At 43.0% G+C, this 10,817-nt stretch overlaps 1 protein-coding gene across 1 annotated transcript; it reads left to right on the forward strand.

The window, feature by feature from the left end:
* The first annotated feature begins 791 nt into the window (after positions 1-791).
* On the forward strand, positions 792-10,537 carry LOC110486681 (potassium voltage-gated channel subfamily V member 1-like). Its single transcript, XM_021558454.2, has 3 exons — positions 792-1,244; positions 3,422-4,456; positions 9,445-10,537. The coding sequence occupies exons 2-3, from the start codon at positions 3,469-3,471 to the stop codon at positions 9,975-9,977; spliced, it is 1,521 nt and encodes a 506-aa protein (XP_021414129.2). The 5' UTR covers positions 792-1,244; positions 3,422-3,468; the 3' UTR covers positions 9,978-10,537.
* The last annotated feature ends 280 nt before the right edge of the window (positions 10,538-10,817 follow it).

The raw sequence follows: 10,817 nt of genomic DNA on the forward strand, positions 1-10,817 counted from the left end.
TTTTCTTTCCATGCACACGGGTGAACAATGTGAGAAGCGCCACCTATATATGGACAGTAATTGCATGTCTGGAGAGCTGTGGAGGTGCAGTCACAGCAGACAAAGCCTGTCGCAACGCTTTTATAATACTTCCATAATTGTCATGGGAAGTGAAGAAAAGACCCGAGGGCTTTCTGGGGTCAAAGGAAGGTGAACTGTGACAAGTAGAGACGAAATGGGAATTCATGAACCTACCTTTGAAAATAGTGTCCTGGATCTGTACAAATAGATGTGGATATTTTAAGCACCAAAATCCTACAAAAATTCCTTTGACGTTTCTCCTCTTCCTTGGCTTCCTCTCATAAAACAAGGAAGGAAAATAAATATCATTAAAGAACTGAAATGGCAGGGGAAATTTTAATTGAGGGCCCCTGGCTCTGTCTGATTCAAAGCAAATGATTGGGGGACTTTTGCAAATGCATATGAGCTGATGTTAACAATGGTGCATGTAGATGAGCCCCTTTTCAGAGACATGGACAAAAAAATGTGTTGCAGTTAGAAAACCTTTGAGATGGGTCACATTTTTTTGATGGAACAATTTTGTGAAATTTTTTAAAATGACATTTCTCTGGAAATATCAATCTGCATAACGTAATATCATTAATGATAAGCCAGCGTTCAAAACTCATGAAATATTTATTTTAATGGTTTCTAATATGAATAGGCTAAATTTGATTTTTAAAGATCCATCATAAGACATTTGCATGCGCTATATTCAGAAAAACAGTTCGCTCCTAACGCCACTCCTTGCGTGTGCTCGTTGCTACTCAACATTTTGAAAAAGCACCGCGAGCTAAAAGGGTTAGAACAATCCGGAATCATTGGTTCCTCCATACCATAACATTAACCCCTACCATTAACCACAACCCTTACCTAACCATAACCTTAAACCATTTTTGTATTTCAACTTTAAAGGGATAGGGACGTCCACAATAACAAGGACAGAGCCAAGATGGTCGAGTGCGCGGTGCGCATCTGAGGTCATAGAGCTGTCTGAAACGCACGGAGTTTTGTCATGTTTTCTTCGAGTAACTGGCGCTCTTTTCACTTCTGCTCACAAGAAGATAAGAATCATGACCAACACTAGTGTCAAAACGCATAGCTGGCTGTTTTACGCAGAGTATAAAAAATAACTTGGCTAATGGAGAGAATGGAAATCTCAACCATCCCTTTTATCAAGATGAAAACTCTCGATATATAGCCAGGTAAGACCAATCTTTTTCCCCTTGTTAAGTTGTTAAATTGGCTAAATTATATTAGTCGGGCTAGTTTCGTGACTACTACTGTAGTTTGGTGGTCCTCTTGATACAGTACAGCCTAATCTTTCAGAGATGGTTCATTCCAGTAACCTAATTTCTCTGACAACAAATAACTATTTAATGCAAAACGTATTAATACTTTATTTCAATGTAATAAATAATTGACAGCAACTTATATTGCATATTTATTCATGATTTATATAATAACAAGAATATCTACAGCTATTTGTCATTAGAAACACATAATACAAACTGCTGACCCATTAGGCTTACAAAATATAGGTAGTTATTTTATTTGCAAGTGAAATTAAAAACATGAGTACATTTCGTTTTCATTATGATGTTAAGCCAGTAATATAATGTTGTTGTAGTTATTGTATAATAGGATGCCATTTTACAATGTTATTGTCTAGACACCCCCATGTATCCTGCCTTTTCTGTCATGTATTTTTTTAAACTAGGCAAGTCAGTTAATAAGAACAAATTCTCATTTACAATGACGGCCAACACCGGCCAAACTCAGACGACGCTGGGCCAATTGTGCGCCGCCCTATGGCACAAATCACGGCCAGTTATGATACAGTATGCTCATCAAATATCTTCTGCAATGACCACATTCGTTAACGTGATTGCCTGCAAGAAAATCCAATTTACTCGTGATTCTGCGTCTTGTTTTATTTTCTCATTATATGTGTATTTGCTCACACAGCCATTTAGAGATCTTAGAAACATGTAGAGTTAACATAATCAGAATATCTCCATACTCAGTAACTTGTTTGGTAGGATCAGACGTTTTTGATTTAAATTGCAATTGACAGTTTGCCCTGCAACGTCTGCTTCCAACTCACACTCTCAAACACGTAGATCCCCTGAATGCAGCTCACTCTCCACATCCCAATCACCTGAATTCTAATCACCTGTATGTCATTATCATACACTATTTAGTTCAGTTCTTTGCACCCCATCACTGTGAGGTATTGTTTGTTTTGTGACACGCTCTGTTTTTCCCCGTGATTTACTCCTCCCGTGTATGATCGTTTTTGCCTGCCTCACTAAGGACGCCTTTTGCATATTCCCTGCCTGTACCTTAGCCTATCGGATTTCCTGTTATCAACCTATTGCCTGATCTCCCGGACGACGTTACTAGCCTTTTCCCTGCCTGTACTGTTGCGCTTTTGGACTCCCTGTGTATGACCTTCTGCCTGCCCCTGGACCCAGCTACCTGCCTCCTCTTGTGGTCCTTTGCAATAAACACCTGCTGCGCCCTGCGCTTGAAACCAGCTCTCTGTCTCCCCTCAGTGTTCATTACATAACCCTTTTGGATTTGTTACAATATCAATTGGTATAGCATAGGTATTATCTTCCTCCTTTCACTTAAAATGGAGGAGAATCATCATCACCTTCACCACTTTTACACACAGAGTATGTTTTCACTATATGGTCGTTCCTTTCGGTCATGACAGGTGAGCACATTCTACAGTGTCTGTGTTCTTGCCAACAGATCAACTGCTTTGATATCCATTTTTCAAGATTTATCCTTTAAATATGTGCGACTTAATTACCACCATGAGGATGTTAGATAGCAGATAGACTTAACAAAGGGAATTAATGATTACGGGAATAGGAGTATTAGTTGTATTAATTAGGTAGGCCAGCTAAAATATTTAAATCTCCACAAAGAGCTTTGAATAACTAGGACACGGCCAGAGGCTCTTTCCCTGTCTTTCCCTCTCTCTCGCTCCCCTCTCTTTCTCTCGTGTTCTCTCTCCCCCTCTCACTCATTTGATGTCAGACACGATGCTCTTGGTAGGAGCAGCCAATGAAATGTGGATTCCTTCATTCAGGGAGCAGAAGGAGTTTAACTGAGAATTAGGGATAACTAATGGCTGCTTCTAGCCAAGCTGTAAAATGTATTCCCTTGCCACAAGGCTAATAGGCTACACAGGGGATGGAACAAGCAGGGACAGAGTAGAGAATTCCTCTTGGAATTATTATGAAGATTCTGACATGTTAACTGTTCTCTTGGTGGTCTTAATTGGCTTTGGTGCCAATCACTCTTTTGAACCTGAACAACTGTTGACCTCAGTGTTTTACCTTTTCCTTGATACCCAACTGCACTCCAGGTGCCCTTCAGGTTTTCCCCTCCACCCCAGGCAGGCCTGTGACCGCCATGATGAGCAGCTCATCCAGCCCAGCTGAGTTCTACAGGGACAGCACCTCCCTCCTGTCCATAGACTCCAGCGTCTTCTACAGCGAACCCCCTCCTGTCTGTGGCAACCCACTGGACTTCTTCACCATCAATGTGGGTGGCAGCCGCTACGTTCTCTCCCAGGAGCTGCTGGCATCCCACCCAGAAACCCGGCTGGGCAAGCTGGCCCTGTCCACACGGGACTCTGCCCTAGAGCTCTGCGACGACACTGACTTCCTGGAGAATGAGTTCTTCTTCGACCGCAACTCACAGACCTTCCAGTATGTGATAAACTTCTACCGCACAGGCCACCTGCATGTCAGGGAGGAGCTTTGCGTGCTCTCCTTCCTCCAGGAGATTGAGTACTGGGGCATCGACGAGCTCTGCATCGATCCCTGCTGCCGGGGACGCTACTACCGCCGCAAGGAGCTCAAGGAGAGCCTGGACATGCGGAACGAGGCTGAGGCTGACGAAAGCCAGGACGAAGACTTCAACGACGCCGCGTGCCCAGATCTCCGCCGGCACCTGTGGGACCTGCTGGAGAAGCCAGAGTCTTCACGAGCGGCTCGCGCCTTCGGCACGCTGTCAATCATCTTCGTGGCGGTATCCATTGTCAACATTGTGCTCATCTCGCTGGACCTGGGGGATGTGGGTGGGAACGGGATCGGTGACGAGAGTGGGGGCAGTGACGGGGGTACACCTTTCTTCGTGGATGCACTGGAATATGTGTGCGTGGTGTGGTTCACTGGCGAGCTGGTGCTACGCTTCATCTGCGTACGCGACAAGTGCCGCTTCACCCGTAGTGTTCCCAATGTGATCGACCTGCTAGCCATCCTGCCCTTCTATGTGACTCTGGCAGTTGAGATTCTGCACGGTGGCTCTACAGAGCTGGAGAACATGGGCCACGTGGTGCAGTTGCTCAGGCTCATGAGGTCCCTGCGCATGCTCAAACTGGGACGCCACTCCACAGGTAATGTAGTCATCTATCTATACATACTATCAAGGTAAGACCCAAGTGCAGACTATGTGAAGTAAAAATGTTTGACAACAGGGGTAGGCAAACAGGTCAAGGCAGACCTGGGGTGGATAATCCAGAGTAGGAGCAAAGGTACAGGATGGCAGGCAGACTCAGGGTCAGGCAGAGTGGTCAGGCGGGCAGGTAACAGGGTCAGGCAGAGTGGGCAGGTACAGGGTCAGGACAGGCAAGGGTCAAAAACCACGAGGGCGAGAAAAAGAGAGGCTGGGAAAAGACAGGAGCTGACAGGACGAACGCTGGTAAGCTTGACAAACTAGACGAACTGGCAACAGACAAACAGAAAACACAGGTATAAGTACACAGGGAATAATGGGGAATATGGGCGACACCTGGAGGGGGGTGGAGACAAGCACAAGGACAGGTGAAACCGATCAGGGCGTGACACATACAGTATAATCATTTGTAGTAGTCATCTGGAATGCATTTCAATTAACAGGTGTGCCTTGTTCAAAGTTAAGTTGTAGAATTTCTTACCTTCTTAATGCGTTTGAGCCAATCAGTTGTGTTGGGACAAGGTAGGGGTGGTATACAGAAGGTAGCCCTATTTGGTAAAAGACCAAGTCGATATGGCAAGAACAGCTCAAATAAGCAAATAAAATGACATGTCAATCATTACTTTAGGACATGAAGATCAGTCGATCTGGAAAATTTCAAGAACTCATGTGCAGTCGCAAAAAAACATGATGATGATGATGGAGAACCACCACAGGAAAGGAAGACCCAGAGTTACCTCTGCTGCAGAGGATAAGTTCATTAGAGTTACCAGCCTCAGAAATTGCAGCCCAAATAAATGCTTCACAGAGAACTAAATAGCAAGAGTGAGAAAGGGAACGATGACATGCTAGGAGAAGGAGAAAAAAATATTCATTCATATTTCAAAAATTTCCTCAGGGGATTGAGAAAGGGGGGCCTGACAGGTGAATGTTCCTGAGTCCATTTGTGTGTGTCTGTGTAAATTTGCATCCGTGCGCATGAATGGCTTGGATGTTGCGGATTTTGGCGAGGGATTGTGACATATTCCCTCTAGTATGCTACTTCAACAAATTGGTAAGTATAGCATCAGGAAAAGAAAGAGAGAAAAATGTATTTCTCCCTCTGGGTGATGGCAATTAATAAAACAGATGCTTTGAGGGGAAAAGTGTGGATTTACAGGGCATGTTCTCCATGTTGTCTACATGCTGGTGCATCTTGATATCCTTGAGGAGTCTATGACATTTGCTCAGTTTAAGTCCCATGATCTGACTAAAGTGACTTTAGTCAAACTATAAAAGCAGGAGTGTTCTTGCCAGGTGTGTGACAATATGTCTGTAACAATATCCTGAACAAAGCTGCATCCCGATAACTGTATCATCTTGCAAACAGAGATACGTTTGCTCTACAGACCGCTAGAGGAAAAAAACTACAGCCTCCTTTTTATACTTATCCCCTATTTGAATATAATATCACTCTTTCCTTTGTTCCTGGAGCTCTCTGGACACAGCACTCAGGGTGTCTTTCTGATCTGATTAGATAAAGGGAAAAAAAGATCATGCAAAGGCAATATGAAAACAGATACCTGAAGCTCAGAGAGACCGTAAAGCTGGCGTTGTCCTTGAGACTGTGTTATTATTATGAACCCTCCTTGTTTGTGCTCTTGGAAAGCACCCATATAATCTAATAAAGGACCCAGCTAGCACACAACATTCTGAGAGATATATGTTTCTTATAGCTTGGTGAGAGCGTGGTTGTCTTATGGTTATTTTGCATACAACCTTCCCACATACTTCTTGGAATGGTGCAGGATAGTTGCTTGACTTTGTAACATTCTCAGCACATTTAAGGAACTTGACAAAAAAAAAAATGTATTTTCTTATTGTCTTACTTCAACAAAACGTGTCCTAAATGTTCAAACATGGTTATATTTCATTTCAATTTTGGTAATGTTCTAAAAATGCTCTCTAACTCGTTTGAAATTGGCAATGTTCTCAAATAGTTCAGAGAATGTTAAGACATTTCAGAACTTCAGCATAATGTTTCCTTTAGGATTTCTCATGGTTCTATTTAAAGTCATATTCTCACATTGTTTTCCGAGAACGTTAAGATACAACGTTCTTCTGTGTGAATTTCAGTAGTTCAGCATAATGTTTCCTATAGGTTTCCTCATGATTCCATTTGGTCATGTTCTCAAATTGTTCTGAGAACATTATGAAAACTTCCATAAAACCACAAGAAAACTTCAGTAATGTTCAGAGAACATTTTAGGAATGTGAATGAAAAATATATACATTCTGTTCTCAGCATCAACAAAACTCACTATCATCCATCTTGTTAAGTGTTCCTTTAAAATGTTTGAATAGACTATAATAAACAGCTTTGTATGAGCAGTGGCACAATGGACTAATTCCATGGATAGAGAACAGATGAGCATAGGTATGAATCTTACTGACGCTGTGCCATAAAAAAATGTTTTTTTATTTGTTTGCATGATTAATGCCTAAGCAAATAAATGTCCATGTGTCCTATCTGTGCTTGTTCAACATAGTTAATCCAAACTAAGCTTGCAGTGTTAAGGCTTATTGAAACATGTTCTCAGAACATGATTTAATTACCTTCAAATAACCTAAAAATAGTCCAACGTTCTCAGAGCCTACCTAAAAATGTACCCAGAACAGGCAAAATGTTCACTTCTGTTCTCAGAACATTTAATAAACGTTCACTTTTACCGCTCAGGAAACTTACGGCTTCATTTCCAGAACCAATGGAAACCAAAAACGTGCTTTCCCACAACTTCCAAAGAACCAAATGTGCTAGCTAGGTCTCATTTTGATCCCATATAGTTTCACAAAAGTGTTTCAGTTGATCAAATCACATTTTATTGGTCACATACACATGGTTAGCAGATGTTAATGCAAGTGTAGCGAAATGCTTGTGCTTCTAGTTCTGACAGTGCAGTAATATCTAACAAGTAATCTAACAATTTCACAACAACAACCTTATACACACAAATGTAAAGGGATGAATAGAATATTTACATATAAATATATGGATGAGCGTTGGTGTGTGGCATAGGCAAGATGCAGTAGATGGTATAGAATAAAGTATATACATGAGATGAGTAATGTAGGATATGTAAACATAATTAAAGTGGAGTCATTTAAAGTGACTAGTGATTACCTTTTAAGTCCATTTATTTAAGTGGCCAGAGATTTGATAAAAATAACATAAATTATACTTGGTAAACTTCACCCAATATCTATTTTCTACTTGAGGAGTTTTGAGAGCTTTTCAAGCAATCTCAGCGTGTGAATAGTCCTACCACCTGCTCAATCTCAGTGTGTGAATAGTCCTACCACCTGCTCAATCTCAGTGTGTGAATAGTCCTACCACCTGCTCAATCTCAGTGTGTGAATAGTCCTACCACCTGCTCAATCTCAGTGTGTGAATAGTCCTACCACCTGCTCAATCTCAACGTGTGAATAGTTCTACCACCTGCTCAATCTCAGCATGTGAATAGTCCTACCACCTGCTCAATCTCAGTGTGTGAATAGTCCTACCACCTGCTCAATCTCAGCGTGTGAATAGTCCTACCACCTGCTCATTCTCAGTGTGTGAATAGTCCTACCACCTGCTCAATCTCAGCGTGTGAATAGTTCTACCACCTGCTCAATCTCAGCGTGTGAATAGACCTACCACCTGCTCAATCTCAGCGTGTGAATAGTTCTACCACCTGCTCAATCTCAGCGTGTGAATAGTTATACCACCTGCTCAATCTCAACGTGTGAATAGTCCTACCACCTGCTCAATCTCAGCGTGTGAATAGTTCTACCACCTGCTCAATCTCAGCATGTGAATAGTCCTACCACCTGCTCAATCTCAGCGTGTGAATAGTTCTACCACCTGCTCAATCTCAGCGTGTGAATAGACCTACCACCTGCTCAATCTCAACGTGTGAATAGTTCTACCACCTGCTCAATCTCAGCGTGTGAATAGTCCTACCACCTGCTCAATTTCAGTGTGTGAATAGTTCTACCACCTGCTCAATCTCAACGTGTGAATAGTTCTACCACCTGCTCAATCTCAGCGTGTGAATAGTCCTACCACCTGCTCAATTTCAGCGTGTGAATAGTTCTACCACCTGCTCAATCTCAGCGTGTGAATAGACCTACCACCTGCTCAATCTCAACGTGTGAATAGTTCTACCACCTGCTCAATCTCAGCGTGTGAATAGTCCTACCACCTGCTCAATTTCAGCGTGTGAATAGTTCTACCACCTGCTCAATCTCAACGTGTGAATAGTTCTACCACCTGCTCAATCTCAGCATGTGAATAGTCCTACCACCTGCTCAATCTCAACGTGTGAATAGTTCTACCACCTGCTCAATCTCAGCATGTGAATAGTCCTACCACCTGCTCAATCTCAACGTGTGAATAGTTCTACCACCTGCTCAATCTCAACGTGTGAATAGTTCTACCACCTGCTCAATCTCAACATGTGAATAGTTCTACCACCTGCTCAGTTGTGTATATTTACAGTTTTTGCACTTGTTTTAACTGCCAGCTTGCTGTTAAACTTTCCCCACTAAACTCAGTCATGAGTTTCGCACATCAACACTTGTTGTTGTTTACATGAGCTGTTTTTGGAATACAGTGTATAAATTGGATAGATGCACTACAGTACCTTCATGTTAGGCAAGTGAGTATTAAGACTGATTTAAGAGTTAATTATTCAGGTAAATTATTTTGCATACCATCAAAAGTGTACACTTTCAGCATGGTCTTCCTACAGATGGCATCATTCTAACGCGTCAGTGCAGACAGCCGTCAGACTATCTAACGTTAGACAATGCACTTTCAGGTGTACGACCTGAATAAGTAATCTGTCATTTAATCTCCTTACAAGATGTATAATTAACCCCAGCCCTCTGTATCCCTGTGTGTCCCAGGCCTCAAGTCCCTGGGCCTGACCATTGCCCAGTGCTACGAAGAGGTGGGTCTCCTGCTCCTCTTCCTCTCCGTGGGCATCTCCATCTTCGCCATGGTGGAGTTTGCCCTGGAGCATGACATCCCCGGTACCTCATTCAGCAGTGTGCCGTGTGCCTGGTGGTGGGCCACCACCTCCATGACCACGGTGGGCTACGGAGACATCCGCCCCGACACCACCCTGGGCAAGGTGCTGGCCTTTCTCTGCATCTTGTCTGGCATCCTGATCTTGGCACTGCCCATCGCTATCATCAACGACCGCTTCTCTGCCTGCTACTTCACTCTCAAGATGAAGGAGGCGGCGCTGCGGCACGGGGAGGCGCTCAAGAGGCTGGCGCGGGGTTCCCTGGGTGACTCGGAGGTGGGTGGGGCAGCAAGGGGAGGAGGGGTGAACCTGAGAGATGTTTACGCCAGGAGTGTGACGGAGATGCTGAAGCTGCAGGGGAGGGAGAGGGCCAGCACGCGGAGTAGTGGAGGGGGTGAGCTCTGGTGGTAGTGTGGAAGACGGACCACAAGGGCAGCTGTGGAGAAAAAACTATGGAAAAAGTTAAGTCAATTGGGTTAAAGATGGAATCTGCAGTTGGGGGAAACAACACTACTGGCTGCTCCACCACTGTTGTTTTTGTTGCTGAGCTGAGGAGCGTCGCGAATCGTGGTAAAAATGTTAATCGCTGTGCTCTTATCGCACGTGCAATGAAGGGCGAAAAACATTGTAAGCTGACGTGGTTGTTTCACCATTAAGGATTCCAGCTTTAGGAATACCATCAGAATATGACAACAGTGTGTACAATGTATAGGACATATCTAAAGGATGATGGGGGGACAATTACTTAAATGTCACCTGAAAGATTTGCCACAACTTTCATGCCTAACCTTTTTCGGTGTTGTGTTCTCTGACACAACTGTTGCATGTTCTGTCTCCTCTGTATGTGACACATGACCATCTGATCATTTATCACTCCAGTGTTAATCTGCAAAATTGTAATTATTCGCCTACCTTCTCATGCCTTTTGCACACAATGTATATAGACTATTTTTTTCTACTGTGTTATTGACTTGTTTATTGTTTACTCCATGTGTAACTCTGTGTTGTCTGTTCACACTATGCTTTACCTTGGCCAGGTCGCAGTTGTAAATGAGAACTTGTTCTCAACTAGCCTACCTGGTTAAATAAAGGTGTTCTCAACTAGCCTACCTGGTTAAATAAAGGTGAAATAAAAAAAATATATTAAAAAAACGTGTCACATAGACAGGATGTACAGTATAGACTGAATTATATTGTGTTTGATATTTCTAAACTTCTCTCCACTGAAAGATGCAGTATGTTGTGGTGTAT

The sequence above is a fragment of the Oncorhynchus mykiss genome, chromosome 2, assembly GCF_013265735.2.
Source record: "Oncorhynchus mykiss isolate Arlee chromosome 2, USDA_OmykA_1.1, whole genome shotgun sequence".
Classification (NCBI taxonomy): Eukaryota; Metazoa; Chordata; class Actinopteri; order Salmoniformes; family Salmonidae; genus Oncorhynchus; species Oncorhynchus mykiss.

Excerpts from the sequence above, each read along its gene's own strand:
- LOC110486681 (XM_021558454.2), top strand. The coding sequence starts at position 3,469 with ATGATGAGCAGCTCATCCAGCCCAGCTGAGTTCTACAGGGACAGCACC. Across the intron at positions 4,457-9,444 it reads ACTGGGACGCCACTCCACAG|GCCTCAAGTCCCTGGGCCTG; the intron begins GTAATGTAGTCA and ends TGTGTGTCCCAG.